The sequence below is a fragment of the Urocitellus parryii genome, chromosome 1, assembly GCF_045843805.1.
Source record: "Urocitellus parryii isolate mUroPar1 chromosome 1, mUroPar1.hap1, whole genome shotgun sequence".
Classification (NCBI taxonomy): Eukaryota; Metazoa; Chordata; class Mammalia; order Rodentia; family Sciuridae; genus Urocitellus; species Urocitellus parryii.
This window is the reverse complement of record NC_135531.1, coordinates 256,745,136-256,764,250: the sequence shown is the minus strand read 5'-3', so window position 1 is coordinate 256,764,250 and position 19,115 is coordinate 256,745,136. Positions and strand designations below refer to the sequence as shown.

The 19,115-nt window shown below is 34.6% G+C and overlaps 1 protein-coding gene across 1 annotated transcript in view; it reads right to left on the bottom strand.

The window, feature by feature from the left end:
- Positions 1 to 19,115, bottom strand: part of Pikfyve (phosphoinositide kinase, FYVE-type zinc finger containing) — an 80,610-nt gene that overhangs the window by 15,829 nt on the left and 45,666 nt on the right. Inside the window, exons 19-31 of the mRNA XM_077803415.1 lie at positions 16,477 to 16,617; positions 15,731 to 15,857; positions 14,330 to 15,483; positions 12,749 to 12,849; positions 11,350 to 11,421; positions 10,503 to 10,674; positions 8,432 to 8,610; positions 6,402 to 6,515; positions 5,900 to 6,008; positions 5,622 to 5,776; positions 4,484 to 4,574; positions 1,217 to 1,277; positions 233 to 370 (exon numbers count right to left, since the gene is read on the bottom strand). Coding sequence (XP_077659541.1) covers positions 233 to 370; positions 1,217 to 1,277; positions 4,484 to 4,574; positions 5,622 to 5,776; positions 5,900 to 6,008; positions 6,402 to 6,515; positions 8,432 to 8,610; positions 10,503 to 10,674; positions 11,350 to 11,421; positions 12,749 to 12,849; positions 14,330 to 15,483; positions 15,731 to 15,857; positions 16,477 to 16,617 — 2,614 coding nt within the window. The remainder of the gene's footprint in view (positions 1 to 232; positions 371 to 1,216; positions 1,278 to 4,483; positions 4,575 to 5,621; positions 5,777 to 5,899; positions 6,009 to 6,401; positions 6,516 to 8,431; positions 8,611 to 10,502; positions 10,675 to 11,349; positions 11,422 to 12,748; positions 12,850 to 14,329; positions 15,484 to 15,730; positions 15,858 to 16,476; positions 16,618 to 19,115) is intronic.

Here is a 19,115-nt window from a genome sequence, read left to right as displayed (position 1 = left end):
TGTTATTGTACTTACATGTCAAGTAGTGCAACTAAATAAAGAAGTGACAGAATGAAAAGCTCTACCTTAAAAAGCACTTTTGGTAAGTATAAAATAAATATTCTAAGGGTTAAGAAAGCATTGTCAAAGAATTAGCAGTGATTTTTTTCTTTCTCAGAGACCCATATAAGCCAAAGAGACAACTAACAGCCTTAGAGTCAATGAAATATAGAAAAAGTGACTTAAACTGTACCTTCGGAACCACTGGCTGTATCTAGTTCAGGTGGGCCTCCCACTGACTGCTCAGTCATGACTTCAGGTGAAGTAGGCAACTGGAGATGGGTAGAACTGGTAGAACTTTGGCTGGACAGTGTTGTCAAGAAACGATCCTCTAAAAAAAAAAAAAAAATACAATCCTAAGAGTCATTTAAAAATATTAAGTCTATTTCAACTTACTATTAATGTTTTTAAATGCCAATTCATATTTTTAATTGCTAAAACACAGAATTTTAGCTTTTTAAAAATTATCAAGGTCAGGTAGCTCATGTCACAGAAATGGAAACAAAATTCCATATATGACTTGACCACAATCAAATCTCAGGGGACTATAACTATCAATCAAATCTGACTCCTATTTAACACAATACTCTTTCCACTATAACACAATGTCTTAGGACACTATGGAAAAAAAATCAGATGCTCATTCTGGGGGAGAAAAGATACTAGATCATAATTATTATAGAAAAATACCAAAAAAATTCAGTTGAGCTCTTGCCCAACAAAAATAGTCTATGTAAATTCTCCCACAAGGTTTCTACAATAACACCAAATTATCTAATGAGATACTAGAAAAGATATTTTAAGCCTAGTAAATATTTTAGTGACATTAAAAATATAAATTAAATGTTACAAGATTTTTGTAGTGAAACCTGGGGATTCAGGAATGAGCAAAATAGAAATTCAATTTCCTGTTCTCTATTCCTTCTTCCTTCAATAGCAGTCCTCTCTATATTTCATGTGATTCTGTCTCCTAACTTATCTTCTTACAATATATTATATGATAAGCTTAAGATGATAGAGTTACAAATGATCTATAAGTAGGAGGTTAAAAGTTTCTGAGTAATTGCATTGGGGAAAAAATGCTAAAATTGACAGTTAAAAACAATTCATTCAGTTATAAAACAACAACTTATGCAAACTTTCCAATGGCAAGTGGTCATTAGACTCAAGGACCAACCTTTCTCCCCATTTTGAAGTCCTGGAGAAATATTCCGTGGAGACGCATCCATTGCATTTATCTGTAAAGAAATAAATACTGTATTCTTAAGGGAATATTAAAATCACATTTTTAAAACTATCTAACCAAATGAATCTTGAACTTTTTCATGTCAAGACCTGTTATACTAAAAGTAACAAAGAACCACCTTTATAATTTAATGTAGCTTTTAATTAGAAATTAATTAATCTAATTTTTTATTAGAAATTAAACCTGAGAACATTTTATAATATTCATTTATTCATTTAAAAATAATAAGCCCAAGATGGGCTTGGTGGCACAGGCCTATAATCCCAGCGGCTCAGAAGGTTGAGACAGGAGGGTTACAAATTCAAGGCCAGCCTCAGCAACTTAGAGAGGCCGTAAACAACTTAGTAAGACCCTGTCTCAAAATAAAAAAGTAAAAGGGCTGGGGGATGTGGCTCAGTGGTTAAGCACGCCTGGATTCAATCTTCAGTACTCTAAAATAATAATATAGTAATAAGTCCATTATAATATTAGCACAAGTATAAAAAACATTGAGTAAATAAAAAATACTTATTTTCCAAAATTAAAAACAATTGGTGAAAAAGTGGCACTGTTTTGCATTTTTTCAATTATCTTTAGTGTCTAGCTAGCTAGATTCCTATTTGGCTTCTGCATTTAATCTGATGAATACACTGTTATGATTAAAGTTCTGGCTCCATACAGATATGTGGTTAATAAAGAGAAACTTACAGAAGCCCTGAAAAGGTCATAAACTCTCAACAGTCCTTGAACCACACTTTGAGAATATTGTTCTAAACAGAAGCTTACTTCTTGGCATTAAGGCATCTAGAACTATGTAAGATTATCATTAAGCTAGTAAACTTTTATTATCCACTGAACCTTCTCAAGTCCTAATTATCTGTGGATAAAATATATTTTGAATGACTATCAGTGTCACATGATTTCAATAAAGTCATTTCTAAGTTCACTGATTAAATATCATCACATCAGAGAGACCTCCTTGGGCACCCTACATAAAATAATCCACCACCACTTCCTACTCTTTCAGCAAAACTATCTCCCTTATTTCTTCCTTCAGAGCCTTTTTATAATTATAGGTTCACATGTGTACTATCAGTCTCTTACTTACTAGAAGAATATTTCATGAGGACAGTAACTCTATGATCTTTATTCCTAATTGCATCCACTATAACCTAGAAAAGTTCCCAGCACATCATAAGCACTTGAGAACTATTTATCAAATAATTAAATATAAAGGCAGTGCAACAGAATTTCAAATCAATCTTTAATCTTTCAAAAGGATAACTTTCTGTTGAATGATGGTATCTTTTCAATTCTGTATCAACATCTTACACCATTACCTTTGCAGTGCGTTCAGTGGGCAAATGGAAAGGTCACCAGGGGTTTGTGCTTATTAATAGCCCTGAACTAGCTGGAAAATACTAAAATTTAAATGATCATTAGTAATCTTTTTCTTACTCTCACCTAAACTGTAAGGGAACAGGATTCCTACACATTTGTTTAAGAGACAAAAGGAAAAATCATTATATATTACTAAAAAGCAAAAGTTTCCTGGATCCATCAGTGCATGAAAATATTCCTTTACAAATACAAAACACTACATAAAAAGAAAACACCCGCTCAAAGCTGTTGTGATATCAAAGCATGAGGACCTGAAAAATACTGATATCAACTCATGTGAAATTTGGGCAGCATGATGAGAATTCTAAGATGGTCACCAGCCCCTGGTGTGTATATACCTTCTTCCAACTACTCAAACACTGACTTAGGTACTGCTATGAAGGATTTTGCAGCTGTAATTAAAGTCCCAAGTCAGTTGACCTCAAACCTCAAATTCCAGGTGGGCCTGATGTACTCTCATGAGTCATTAAAACCGAGTCTATAAATAAGAGACAGAGGAAGTAAGTGATCTGAAACACAAGAGGGATTTGACTATTGTTGCAGGCTTTGAACAGGTCAATGAATGCAGATAGCCTGAAGGAGTTAGGAATGGCCTCCAAATCAATAGCCACCAACAGAAGGGAAGCTCATTCTTTTTTTTTTTTTTTAATGGGGAATTTCCACAGCCAGACATAATCTTTTTTTTTATTTGTTTAATTAGTTACACATGACAGTACAATGATCTTGACATATCATATATTTGAATCAGATGGGGTATAATTTCTCATTTTTCTGAGTGTACAGGTTGCCGAATCACATTGGTCATACAGTCACATATATACATATAGCAATAATAATGTCTATTTTATTCTGCTGTGCTTCCTAACCCCCCTTCCCTTCCCCTCCCCTCCCCTCCCCTCCCTTCTCTCTACCCAATCTGATGTGACACACTTCTTTTTTTTTTTTCTCACATCATCATACATGTATTCTGTAATGATGAAGGTCTCTTTCCATCTTCCGTGCAATTCCCCTTCTCCCTCCTTTTCCCTCCCACCTCTCTTCCCTATTTAGTAGTAATCATCTTCTCATGCTCTTCCTCCCTACCCCATTTTGAGTCACCCACCTTATATCAGAGAAGACATTCATACTATGTTTTTTAGGGATTGGCTAAACTTCACTTAGCATAATCTGCTTCTTATTACCACCAGAAAATGAATTCTGCCAGTAATCTGAATGAGCTTGGAAGAAGACCCTGAGTCTCAAGTAAGACAGAAGCACTGGCCAAAATCTTCATTTCAGTTATGTGAAATTCTATGCAGAGAACCTAGCCATGCTTGCAAGATCTCTGGCCCACAGAAACTATGAAATTATAGATTTATATTTTTAGACACTAATCTATGGCAATTTGTTCCCCAGCAAAATAAAGCTAATTCAGTTAAATTAAGATGTAGAACTTACCCAGTTCAGACACCTTAAGAACTTCTCATTTTAAGCACAGAGATAAATACTCATAGTAAAACAAACGAGGACTGTATTACACACTCTTGAGTACCCACACCTTTTCCTTTGTAGCACTTGCTATCACCATGAGAGTATCTCAGTGACTCCAGTGGAGAACAGATTTATGATAAATATTTCAAATAAATGAAACAGAACAGATCATTTATTTCAGGCTAGTACATAAAAGTATTCCAAGTCCTATATCTCCTTGAAACCTCACAACTTCAAGATGGAAAATCTATTAGATATTAATCAATTATGTATTAAACTACCACTTCTAAATGTTATGAATGGAATCAATTATAGTGAAGGACCAAAGACAAAAGTTTATTTTCCTACCTTGCTTTCTTCTCCTTGTCTCAGTCTTCCAGGACTTGGAGGAACTGAAGGTCTCTTTCTACCTTTTTCCTGCTGAAAAAGGTCCTGCAACCTGCAGTCAAAGAATATGTTTTGTTTTTTAGCACTTTTAATATTTATAAATTTTCTTTTTACACTCTGAAATCACAATCGTTTCCTATTTGGATTGCAACAGACTTTAAAGTTGTACCTATCTAGGACTAAATTCTTATCATATCTAACCAACAAATCAAGAGCTCTTGTTGATATGACTACAATTACAAAAGAATAGCAAATTAGTATAAAGAAAAATATTTCTAAAAATAAATATTTAAATAATGATATAAGATAAATACAGTAACATATTTGGAATTCTCACCCGTTATGGTTTATATATGGGGTATCTCCCAAAAGCTCATGTATCAGACAATGCAAGAAAGTTCAGGAAAATGATTGAATTATAAGAGCCTTAACCTAATAAGAGCATTAATTTCCTGAAGGGATTAATTGGGTGGCATATAGACAGGTAGGGTGTGGCTGGAGGAGGTGGGTCACTGACGGTATGCCTTTGGGGTATATATTTTGTACTTGGTGAGAGAAGTCTCTGACTCTGCTTTCTGGATCTACTTCCTGAGGTGTTTCCCTCTGCCATACTCTTTTGCCATGATGTTCTACCTCCAGCCCAGAGCAATAGAGTCAGCCATCCATGGCTGAGAACCTCTGAAACCATGAGCCACAAATAAACTTTTCCTTCTCTAATTGTTCTTGTCGGTCTTTTGGTCACAGCAGCAAAAAAGCTAACTAAAACACCCTCATATCAATTATTACTCATTGCACACTAATTATTCCAATTATTACTCATTGCACACTAATTCTGTCAAATTCCATTCAGCAGCATACACATTTGAAACAATACTGAAGGTTGTTCCCTTCTTTGGTTTTTATATCTTCACAAGCAATCTAAAGGTTAGACCATACATTTTAAAGGATTTAAAAAAAGGGAAAGGAGGGGGTGGGTGAAGTTTCTTTATAACTTAAAAATATGATGAAATGTCTATAATCAATAAATTATTTAAATTTTTCAAATGTCACGGCACAGCCAATTTGGCAATAATATTAATTAAATTGCAAAATCATATACCTGTTATTCCAAGCTTGCAGAACTTCACAAAGACTTTGTTTCTTGGCAATAAGTGACTCAAAGACTGACTGCAGTTGCTGAGGAGTGTCTAAAGAGGAAGACATGAGCCTTGCTTGCATCTTTTCAATCCAGTTCTTGAACTCACCTTCTTCCATCTAGCAGGTAATAAGATATAATTTCAGTAAATAGGCACTATATAGATAACCCTTCCCCACAAAAAACAATTTCTAGTAAGTAGACAATTGACTTTTTGATTTTCTATTAAAGAAATGAACTACCTCTTTTTGTGCAAAGATATCTTCCATTTTATCCTCTCTTGTTTTGCTAAATGTATCAGTTTTCAAAGATGCAAGTCTTTCGTCAACAGCTAGATATACCTGTGAAACTCTAAAACCAGAGAACATTACATACTTTAAAGAAGGTGAGATCAAATTTTCCACTCCACATAAACAGGGAAAAAAGCAGACACTAGACACAAAACCATAATTGAAAAAAAGTCCTATCTAATTAAAAATCATATAATTGTGCACACCAAAAGACCTGAAGGATATACTTCAAAATTTTAACAGTTGTTTGCATTGTCAGAGTTCAACTTTTTAAAAAATGCTTTCCTGTATTGTCTACATTTTTTTCCATAAAGCACATATAACATACAATTTAAAAAAGTTATCGACATTTTCAAAGACGGTTAAATGAACAAATCTTGAAACTTGATACTTGATACCTGTATATCACAGACTTTTTTAAAAAAAGAGGATCACCAAAGAAACTGAAACTTACTTCTGAAAGAAGTCCTTAAGGTCCTGAAGAAGGGACACCTTTAATGGGGCCTGGCGCTTAATGAATATTTTAGGGAGTGGAACACATACTTCAAGGAGCCGAATGGGAGAATAACTGAGAGAAGAAATACAAGTAACAGCAGAAAAATGAAAAATATTTTAATACCTTGAGCAGAGATATATCCAGATGGTCAATTAAATCCTAATAAGGCATAAAGGAAAATAAAGTTTCTATAAAATTGTATTTTTTAAAAATCAAAGTTATTGAAGACAAATTTCAATCATAAATATTTTCCCCAATTTTAGATTTTGTTTTGTTTCATCACTGCACTGTGATGCCATCATGTATCCTTTTGAAGTTATCCTCATTTGTTATAAAAACAAAACTGATTTTGATATAAACCTTCTCTATGAGTAAGGAAGAGACTCCTTCCTATAATAGGTATAGGTATAGATATTCTTTACCTTTCCACTCCTGAGGAATCTTCATGAGAATATTTCCTTTCCACCTGAGGTACTGCCTAGTCAATGCTATGCCCCACCTACACAGTACTTTCACGGTTAAAGCTCTTGCTTAAGAAAAGAAATAAGTTCTAATTAGCAAATGTTCCCTGAGAGTCTAAAATGTCCCAGATGCTATTTTAGATACTGAAGATATTTCCTCATGATTCAGGAAAAACAAGTAAATATTTAAAATAAAACAAATAAATTGGGGCTGGGGATGTGGCTCAAGCGGTAGCGCGCTTGCCTGGCATGCAGGAGGCGCTGGGTTCAATCCTCAGCACCACATAAAAATAAAATAAAGATGTTGTGTCCACCGAAAACTAAAAAAAATAAATAAATATTTTTAAAAATTCTCTCTTTAAAAAAAAACAAATAAATATTTAAAACACATACATCAAGTGCTAAGTGTCAGAGAAATACAAAACAAGAAAGAGAAGCAGGGGAATACTAGTCATGAGAGGGGATCAGAGTAGGGAAAACTGGAACAGACACTCATGCAAAGTAAGTAAACAGCAGGCAGATACCTGTGAATGAAGAGCTTAGAGAAAGAAGAACCAGCACAGGGCTCCCAGGCAGGAACCTACCTGACACAGGTGAGGCTGAGCCAAGGGGCTAGCACGTGTGTGAGGGGACAGTGATAGGCCCTAGGCAAACAGACAGAGCTTGTAAGGACTTATAGGCCAGTAAATGGACTCTGGCCTTCACTCAGGGTGAAACTGGGACTCTGTGCAGCATCTAGAGCAGAGAAATGACCTTGGTTGATTTTTAATAAGATCATATTAAAATTTTTTGGTTGATTTTTAATAAGATCATCCTGAACACAGGCTGTGGGACAAGGCCAAAAGGAAACTGTCTGAGACTACTAAATTTTGAGAGTAGTGAAAAGTGTTCAGATCCTGGATACATTCTGAAGCCAGAGCCTGAACCCTTCCTCAAATTATTTAATACCACAGTGGTGATTATTTACTTATTAAACTTGAAATTTTAGCTTTATTACAAGTATTTGATTATCTTTATGGTAGTTAATACCTTAGCAAAAATTCTGACAGAGTTTCTTGAATACCAAAACAAAGAGTAAAACCAAGGGGCTGGGGCTGTAGCTCAGTGGCAGAGTGCTTGTCTAGCATAGATGAGGCACTGGGTTCAATTCTTAGCACCACATAAACAAATAAAATAAAGGCATTCTGTCCATCTATAACTACAAAAAAGTTTTTTAAAAAAAGAGTGAAACCGATAGGTCAACCAGGGTTCAAATCAAGACCCCAAAACTTGTTAGCTCTATAATGAACTTACAATATTATTATCCTCACTTGTAAGGTCTATAAAGTCTATAAGTAAGGATAATAATACATTTTTTTTAGGTAGATTAAATTAACACTGATAGCTCTTAGCAGTGTCTGGTTCTGTGCTTTTGCAAGGGTGGAGGTGGGACATGACACATACAATTTAATTCAATCCAATAACAGTAGAAATGTTGCAAAACCTTCAGGAAATATGACAATGTACAAGATCCCTTTGATTCCTTACCTGAAAGATGCCACCATCTGGTTATAAGAAAAATACTGGTGATAATCATGATGAATAGAGTGACCACAAGGCTCAGCATTGGCTCTACGTGTGTACTGGTGCCCATAAAATCTAAGTTCAAGGTACTTTGCAAATGACATAGACCAGGATTCATTGGAAAGAGCAACAACTGGTGTTACCTGAAATTCGACAAAAATAATTTAAGTTATCTAATAATAATGAGAACTTCATTTTTTAAAATGTCTTTTCTAATACAAACAATATATTCTGAATGCAGAAAACAGGGAGAAAAAAGTTTATAGGTGAGTGGAGCTGAGGGTTGTGAGGGAGAGCAATATCACTGATAATCACATCACCAACAGCAATACACCTGTATGTTTACTTTCTATATATGAATATATATTTACACAGTCAATGTTACTTGTACAAACTCTTTTCCTACAATTTTATAAGCTTTTATTCTTTACTGAGCAAGAAATCATGAATATTTTTATCATAAGATAATCTTTACAACTTTTTAAATGGCTGTAGGATTATCCTATTATATGAGAATATTAAACCCAATCCCTACTTATGTGAATGTAAGACATTATAATTTTCACCTTATTTGGATGATGCTGTGTTGAACATCCTTGTACATACATAAAAACATTCATAGTTACATCCTTGAAATAAATTAATAAAATATCAAAGGGCATGAACATTCTTATGGTCTTTCATACTTTTTGACACACTGTCTTCCAAAACAGGTATACTAGTTTATAAAACCTCCAGTACCAACAGTATTTCAGAATATCAATCTCTACTTTCTTACCAATCCTAGGAATTATAAATATTTGAAATGCCATTTCTTAAAAAAAAAAGTCATTTTATTTAATTTCTACTTGGTTTCATTGCTTTGATTACTAATGTGAAATTTAGTTGCACATTTACTGTCCATTTGTATTAAATTGCTAGGTTATGCTCTTTGCCAATTGTTTCTATAACCATGGTTTCTAGAAATTTAATATATCTAATATTAAGTATATTTATGTTTGGTTTTTTTTAAGTTGTAACTTTTCTTACACTAGAAGTTCTTCATTTTTGTATAACAAAACTCTTTTCTATCTGAATCCCCAAAGCAGAAAGTTTTGTCTTTAAAATAAAGTGCATATACTGAAGTATGCAAGATATAAAGTTCAAATTCAAGTTATTCCTTTAATGCAATGATCAATCTACAGAGTTCACAAAAAATATTACCAACTATCTAATGAGAACTAAAGGCCTATAAGACAAATATGAAAGTAAGACTGATAAATGGTAGAATGATTTTAGGCTGGTATATTTGCTAATGCAGGAGGAACTAGATTTGACAGCAGATATTAACGTAAGTCATACTATTATTTTCTAATTGTCATATATTCCTTCCAAAAATAAACTCCAAAAAAAGCCATGGTAACAATGAAGTTAAACTGGATATATACTCACTGTAATTTGGATAAAAAAATTATGTATTAAAAACATGATTATGCTGCCAAATATTTGCCCCAGAGTTAGAAAAGTAAAGAAAGGCACATGAAAGAAATAAAACTCATATCTTTTTCAAGATTGTACATGAAAATCAGTAGGGTTCACTTTCAACACTGTCTCATTCATACCTCTTCAGAGAGAAATACTGATTTATAGTGCAAACATCCTGATATACTGCAATAATTAACTTTACAAATCTGTCTTATCCCCTAGATGAAAAGTCTCTATTCTTTTTTCATTCCTAGGACCTAGCACAGTACCTCCTGACACACAGATGGTGCAAAATGAGTTGTTGCTGAATGAATAAATAAAATAATTAATAACTGTCAAGATACGGTCTCAATATATTTACTGAACAAAGCACCTGAATTTTACTTAATGACTGATATATTTCAGTAGTGAAATTGTCAAAAAATGAACATTATTTTGAACATATAGCAAAGGAAGATAAAATAAGAGCCCAATTACAACCAGTTTCAAAATAATATAGATTACCACCTCCCCCAAAACTATACAAATAAAGAAATAAATGTCATATATTATAGTACCAAGGTATATTTACCTGTTTGCAGATTCTGCACCAGGAATACGTGAGAATTGTATGTTGATATCCAGGTACTGGAGAATCCAACTCCTTAAGGATTATCTGCACGCAGCCTTGCCCATGGACAAAGCGCCGAATGTGATGCACCATAGGAGTATCGCAGAACATGCTAGGGCACTGATAAGAAGGCCTTTGACAAACAAAAGAGCCCTTCTCATATTAAGCATAAAACATAGAAGCCAAGAATAATGAATACTGGTTACTCAGAACTACTGTCAATAAAGAGCAGCATTCTTGCTAGAGTATTGATGACCAGTGAGCAAAGTGTACAGCACTCCTGCTGCTCTGAGCTGCAGCTGAACCCCTGTCATCAACTACTGTGTGATGACAGGTTCTACTTGTTAAGTCATTTCTATTTGTCCAACAATTTCAAGATGATTCATTCTATCCATTAAAACCTAGACATTTGGGGGGACTGGTATTCCCTTTAAAGGGGGAATGGTAGAGATTAAATTACTTGCCTTTTGTCATGTAAGTGAGGAATGATAGCACTAAGATTTAAAATGAGGTCTAGCTAGCTGCCTCCAACACTTCCCTTGCCTGTCATTTGAATCACTATATGGACAAGACATTTGAAAAAACCCTAGGGATGGCAAGGTTATTAGATTGATAAATATATGAGAAAAGCGCCGTATAAGACATCCCAATTTGAATATGAAGTAGATTACTTCTTTGCATGGCATGGTTTAATGTGGTGTTAAAGTGAGGACCATATAACACTTGACACCAAACTCATACTTATGTTTTAGGTTGAAATTCTGGTCTTCAAAAAGCCATAATGGAACACAAGGAAATTAGCTCTTACCTGAAACAGTATCTCTCTAAAAATATTCCTAATGTAAGATCATTCTTCCCATAAAATTCCATTGTTACAATCCTAAAAGAAGAGATCACTTCTTAGAAACACAAGGATCACACAGCAAATACACTTCATGAGACCACACATTCTGATTATAAAATGGGCTTATAATGAAGTATTAAAGGAGGTAATATTTGTCGTTATAGAACAGGTTTTACATCATCTTGTAAAACAAGTTCGGACTAGCAACACCATACCATCTTTTCCACTCCCAGTCCATTAGTACCTTATGAAATTATTTAATGAGAATGCATAAACTATAATATTAATTAAGTAAAACTGATCTGAGTTAGAAAGAGGTAAAAGTTTCCTTTACAAAACCTTATGCCTCCTAAACATAAAAAGAGGACTCTGTCGTCTGCTCTCTAGTCCACACCTTTACTGAACATGGAGAACAGCAGCTCTTCTTACTAAGCATCCAACTGCTAACTTTTTATCTAATCTACAAATGCTCACAAACGAGAGAGTTAGGTTATATGCCTTTAAAAACCCACTTCTTAATCAAATTTTGACCTAAGGAGTCCCTTTTCTCCCAGAGAAAATCCCTGTGGGCTTCCCCAACCCCCATCTGCCTACTGGACCTATACCACTGCTATACCACTTCCAGAATATCACTTCTGGAAGTAAGTGTTTTGTCATGGAAACAATACTGCAGAAAGTATAATTACATTCTTATAGTACTTTGTCTTGTTTTGTGTGTGGTACTGGGGATGGAACCCAGAGACTCACAAATATAAACACACACTCTACCACTGAGCTACAAGGTACATGTTAAACTAAAGGTAAGCTATGTCATGTAAAACTATATAGTCTATGTGAGGATCATGTGCCTATGATTTGAAACAATAATTTATAACATTATAAAATGTGTTCCTGTCAATCAACAGAGAATTAAGTTTTAGAATAAAACCCATTAATAAGGCAAAAGACTGGGCTGTGGGTATAGCTCAATGGTAGAGCACATGTTTAATATGTGCAAAGCCCTTGGGTTCAATCCCCAGCACCAAAAATAAAAACAATATAGCAAAAGGCTGATTGCTTTTATAAAAATGGTATCTGAAGAAAAACTTGCCTAATAGTTATCATCAAAATTCAACTTGTGTCAACTTTCTTTCTGTAAGTACAAATTTCTCTTCTGTCTCTCACATTTTTTTCACTCTCAGGTTATTCTCATTTATTTCTTCCCATAAACAAATTACATATTTACAAATTTCAGAGTTTTGTCAACTTAGCTATGACCAGCAATGTGCCATATACCTAAAAACAAAGTATGAATGTCTACATTTTTTTCAGTTGCTAGAATTCTGTTCTTAAGTGCAATAGTTTACAGGGAGAAGAATCCTACCAAGGACTGACACAGGCACTGGGAGCATTGCTGGACTGGGCAGATGAGCTGCTAAAAAGCACACACAGTCTTTGATGGTTAGCAGGATTCAGACAGTCCACCTGAAGGAGAAGGAACACATGAGCCACTGGAAGTCAGAATACATCGAATTCCACCTGCTTCTAACATACAATATATTCCACTCTATTGGTAAAGTGTCCTGTCATCACTACAGGAGTTCTGCTGAGAATTTAATACTACAAGAAACTATATTTAAGGAAGAAGAACAGTTGATATTTGAAGAAAGACAATCTAAAAAGTCTAAATTAAAATGTAAAAAGATACTAAATAGTTTGTTTTCTTAAATACTCTTTCAAAACTATATTATTTGGGGAGAAAAATGAAACTAAAATGTCCATATGAAAGTCTGATCTGATAACTGAATATAACATTAATCAGAGATGCCCAGAATTCTAAATTCTAAGGTATTTCCTCACCTGTATTTTATGCCTGTTTTTGATCTCTATGAGGTAGCAACTGCTATCTGTTGAAATTCAAATTTATGCTACAGAAATCCAAAAAGAAGTTCTTAAAATACACAAAGCCTCTGCGCATCTGAGGAGAAGCTTTCCACCCCACCTCCCAAGCTCAGTGGTTTGTAGTTTAAAAACATATGTCCATCCTCTTTGCTAGCTCTCTAAAACATCCACACACACAAATACCCTCATAAGTATGAACACACAGGTGATTTTGTTTTATAAAAATTATAAAATGGGGCTACATATATTAAAATACAACTTCCTTGTTAACACACAACAATATATCACAAAGCCAGATGTCGTAGTGTCTGCCTATAGTCTTGGCAACTCAAGAAGCTGAGACAGGAAAATTGTCAAATTCAAAGTCAGTCTTAACAATTTAGGTAGACTATGTTGCAAAAAAAAAAAAAAATTTAAAGGTGGGGGGCTGAGGATTAGCTTGGTGATAGAACATCTCTAGGTACAATCACCATTACCACAAACACACACACCAAAAAAAACAAAAATGTATCACCGATTCTATCCATGTCATTAAATGCAACCCAATTCATTGTTTTCACTACAAACAACTAAACACATTGCTTCAATAAATATCCTAGTACATATATTCTTACCAAATGCAAGCATCCTTATACAAACAGATTTAACTGGTTCTTCAGCAATAGATTATAAAAAGTAGGAAGACTGGGTCAAAGGCATATAAATGTACCCATACATTAAGATACCTCCCTATCACTTTCAAGAAATTTATAGAAGTGTATAGAAATTTATGCAAGTTGTTTTTTCCATACCCTCATTAATCGTGGATCTTTTTGCCAGTCTCACAAATAAAAAATTGTTTAACACCACTACTATTTAGCATTTCCTTGATAAGGAAGAAATCTGAATGTCTTTTTTTATTAAGCAATTGCATTTTCTCATCTTACAGTAGATTTCTTCATTAATTACTACCATTATTAGTAATGTGCCCATAAACAAATCTTTCTTTCTAGAAAACAAAAGAAAAAGATCACTTTCATAGCTAGATAACAATGCAAAGTGTAAAGCCAGTGCCGTGGCTTACCTTTGTGGACCACAATGCATCACCTGGAATCAGCCCTCTCTCTTCATCACTCTCAGTTTTGCTTCCTGATTTGCCACTGGCAGTACCAGATGCATCCTTTGAGTGAGCAAAAGGGTCTGAATGTTTTGACTGAATTCTTCCTCCTCTGGCTCGATAATCAGCCAGCATTCTACCCAAGCTCTGGCTATCACCCAGATGCTCAGCAATCCTAGTGCTCACTAGCTCATGTGAGGGCAAGACTTGAATCGACTTGGCCTGAATACTTCCATTTATGCCCTGAAACCCAGAGAGATCCCTGAGCAGCTGTTTCTTCCTCCTGCTCTCCATTTCTTTGAATTCTTTATTGAGAAGAGGAGACCAGTAAATCTGCTCTGGAAAATAATCTCGAGTAGAGCATCTCATGCCCTTCTCAGTTAAAAGGAAAGGTTCCCGGAATGTGATTACTGGGGAGATACAAAGGATCACATCTTTTAACTCCTGTTTAAAGGCCAAAGAATAAGTCTTTCGTTTATCTTCAGAGGGGGTAACTTCCTCAGTAACATACAATCCAGTGTCATCCTGTAGAGGGTCTCTAAAGGTTCTCATCTGGCTTTTGGGATCTTGCTCATCTATTTGCTGCAAAATCTCTGGCTGTTGATTGCTGACAGCATCCTGTTCGTCCACATGAAGTGGCAACAATGATTCTGGTACCAAATGGAAAAGAGCACAGGGGACACCAGCTGGGCAAGCAGAGGTGGCATATTCTTGATGCTTCAAAGAGGCAACAGTCTGTGGAATACTTTTATTTTCCTGCTCACCCTTCTCAAACATAATCCTGGATTCCAGCAAAGTGTTATCATCAGAGGGCAGAAACTCAGGAGGGTAGTCAGGATCCCGGGGAAGGGAAGTTCTGCTATACTGCTCCTGCACAGCCCCATCTTCCTCCTGTCCCTCAATCAGAGAATGGAATGAAGGACTTTGCATTAATGTGGGAGGCATAGCAAATTCATCCATGAGGAAGGAGATTTCTAGTTGAGAATGATAGGCTACACAGATCATAAATATTAGGATCTCCTTGACTCGAGCCAGCTCATAATCAGAGCCTCCTCTGAGCTTGATTGTACAGCCTAAGTGCTGCGGGCAGCCTTCAAAAAACATCAGTGTTTTGGTTTGTTCTACAAGTAAACAAACAAAAAGTTAAGAAGGTTTAGGTGATAATCCAGAAGTCCCAACAGAATTAATTCACTACCTTAATGTCTTAAAAACAAAAACCACCCTTCCAAGAATAAGACTACAGTTGCCTACACTCACTTAACCACTGCTGCTTCATATTTCCTACTAACTAAATGCTGCAGTACTAAGGAGTTCATTAAATCTCTGAAATCCCCAATCTCAAGTGAATCTATGCCAAAGATCACTCACCATTAGGCAACTGAAATATCTGCATATAAAATTTGTGACAAGTGCCCAAGTGTGGTTTTGTGAGTAGCTGGTCCATTGACATCACTAAATCACCCTGGGTCATCCGACTGATTCGTTCTAAAACTTGCTACAAGAGAAAAACACTGTATTACAAAATTAGAAAAAAATAAAAACCTTAGTGAATTTAACCTGGAAAAGTAATGGGGATGTGAACCTCATAGTGAATTTCCTTAATTTTAATAATTAAAATCAGTTTTTTATTCTAGAATTCAAAGCAAATGAACATTATAAACAATAGTCAGAGTTAAGTCTACACTGGGTTGCTAAGTAATTAAAACATGCCCACTAAAATACAATACCCATACTAATAATATTATCAAAATGCATTTGAGTATCATGCATTATCACAAGCTACTGTGGAGGAAAAGAAAGAAAAACTCCCTAGAATTGGCCTCTATTCTGCAGAGGGTAATCTTTTCAAAGGAGAGAACATTTTTACTGCTATACAATTCCCCCAAACAAAATAAAGGACCAACAAATACTTGCTAATTAAACTTTTAGTAAGTGTCATATAATCAAGCAGATTTTCTTCTAATCTGAGATTCTTCAGTCTTAATAATGAAATACCTACCATGTCTTCTACGGTGCAGCAAAGAATTAAAGATAACTGTTGACCTACCATGCACAAATATAAAGTGAAAAGCTATGGATTTAAGTGACATAAAAATAAAAAAATAAGAACTCACTGACTTTACGTTAATGACCAAAGTAATGCCATGTTCCAGTAACATGTCCTGGGCAATCCGAGACACAGTTTTCTCAACCAGAACTAATGTAGGTCGAACATCAACTATTCGCTGAACATAATTCTTCAAGAATTCCCTTTCCTAAGTAAGATAAATCAGAAATATTATTATAATTCAAGATCTGGACATATTAAAATACCAGGATAACTTGACAATTAAAATTACTTTCAACCTAAATATTTTTATTCCACAAATAAATCTATAACCAAATTAATTCAAACACAACCAAGAATTTCATTAATCATTCTGAACTATATTACTTGTGCTGAAAAAAATTAGGAGAAACTGCAATCTCCAACTAATTTTACTTTGAAAGATTTTTAGTCCTTCATTATCCATAAGTACTAATACATTTAATTAGCTCTCAGAGTTTAAAAAAACTACAGCAAGACCAACCAAACTCTAACCTCACAGCTCCCACTTACTGAATTTTTTTTAATATGGTTATAATCCTCTTTTTTGAAACCAACAAAAGTCACCCTTTTTCTAGATATCAGAATAAATGACTCTCAAACAGACGCTATTTCAGCTACTTTCCTAATTCCAATCTCCCAACTGATCATATTCCACCCTGAATAGCTACAGAGATCTAAAACTAATGCTTAATATGATTTAATAACAAACGTTTGATTTCAAAGCAAATGAACATTGAAAACAACAACCAGAATTAAGACAAAACAATTCATTAACTACTTCATAAAACTTCTGGGCTCCAGATGGCAGACAACTGAAACTGAGCAAGCTTCCTATTCCATATGTCCAAAGTATTTTCTGAGCAAGACTATAATAATGTTCACAACCACCAAAAATGCAAGAGTTTATTGTTTATTCCCTTTAATGAACCTGCCTGTTAGGAGGTATGGTCCTTTTAGCCTTATACCTCATACAATTTAAGATCAGGATATATTAAAATATTAGGACAGCTTGACTATTAATATCAATCTCACCTAAATGGTTTCTATCACAATAAATCAGTAACCAAATTAATTCACACCCAATCAAGAATTTCATTCATCATTCTGAACCATCGATTACGCTTAAAAGAATTTCAGGAGAAATTCCATTATTGTATATATTTTCAAATTCTCCCATTATTAACAAAATGGAATGTCTTTTGTGAAATGTATTAATTTTCTATTCTGCTTATTAATTTATAATTTAATAGCATTTAAAGTTATTTATGAAGCTCCAATAAAGCATAATTAAAATAAGTTGATTTTTTTAAAATATTTTGCCTCTCCTACAGGAATGACAAATAAATTTCCTATTCACCCAACTCCAATCAACTACTGTAAGTGTACCTGAAACAGCATTTAAAAAGGGGGTCCGGCTAGAAAAGAGTAAGAAGAGGTAGACACAAAGGGGAACATAGCAAACCATCAGACCTAGTGTGTTTGGCCTTGTAAAGACAATATAATATCACAGCCTAATTATCTTCTTGCCCTTGTATGTTCCTTTTTCTGACTATCTACCTTTAGGCTTCTCTGATTACTAATTTCATTACTGGAATTGGGAGGGAGGAAGGAGGGGGAAAAAATCATATCAGCTGGTACTTTCTTTCCATCAATTCCAAACTGAAATGTTAGAAGTATCATTAAACTATGTTTAAAAACATTGATGAAAAGATAAGACACTTTCTGTTATCTGAATCAACCCATGTTTCTTAACTACATATTTGTCCAGAGCTTACCTCTCTAACATGAAAAGACTTTAGTTTGTTAATAGGACTGAAAGAATGGAGTATTAACAAAACAGATGAAGTATAAAATTTTTATAAACAATATCATGTTTAGTTTCAATTACACTAGTTCATTGATCCAAGTCATACAATTCTAGACATCTGAATATGTCTACAATCAGGATACATCCCTATAATCAATAAAATTGTGATTATTATCCTGTGAAAGTCATATGACATCTTCTCTGAGACCAAAAAGCCTCCGGCGCAGTATCTGGGGCTTTAGCCTGGTGGTAGAGGGTGTGATAAGCAAATGCAAGGCCTGGAATTTAATCCTCTGCAGCCAAAACCCAACATCAAAGCATCTTGGATTATATGAACAATAATAATTGTGTTTTTTCTTTGAAATCTCAAAAAGTCACAGTAAATTAGAGCTAGAAAGACTGGTATAAATCTAATCAAAACCCCTCCATTTTATTGAAAACATAGCTGAATTCCAAAGATGACAGAGTTCCAGGTAACACACTTCATAAAGTAAAAGAGCAGAGTTTCCAAAGCACTGTGTGCTGGGTGTAGTGGCACACACCTCCCAGCAGCTTGGGAGGCTGAGGCAGAAGGATCACAAGTTCACAGCCAGCGTTAGCAACCTAGCGAGGCTGTAACTCAGTGAGACCCTGTCTCTAAACAAAATGTACAAAAGGGCTGGGGTTGTGGCTCAGTGGTTAAGTGCCTTGTATTTAATCAATCGCCATAAAAATAAATAAAAAAATAAAAGCACTGTGCCTTTGACCACAACTTACTTCCTCACTTTTTCTGTGATACCTATGAAATTAGAACAAAAGTGATTGTTCCTATGACTCCTGGAAAAATGTGATTATCTATGAATTTTTAAGAAATGCTT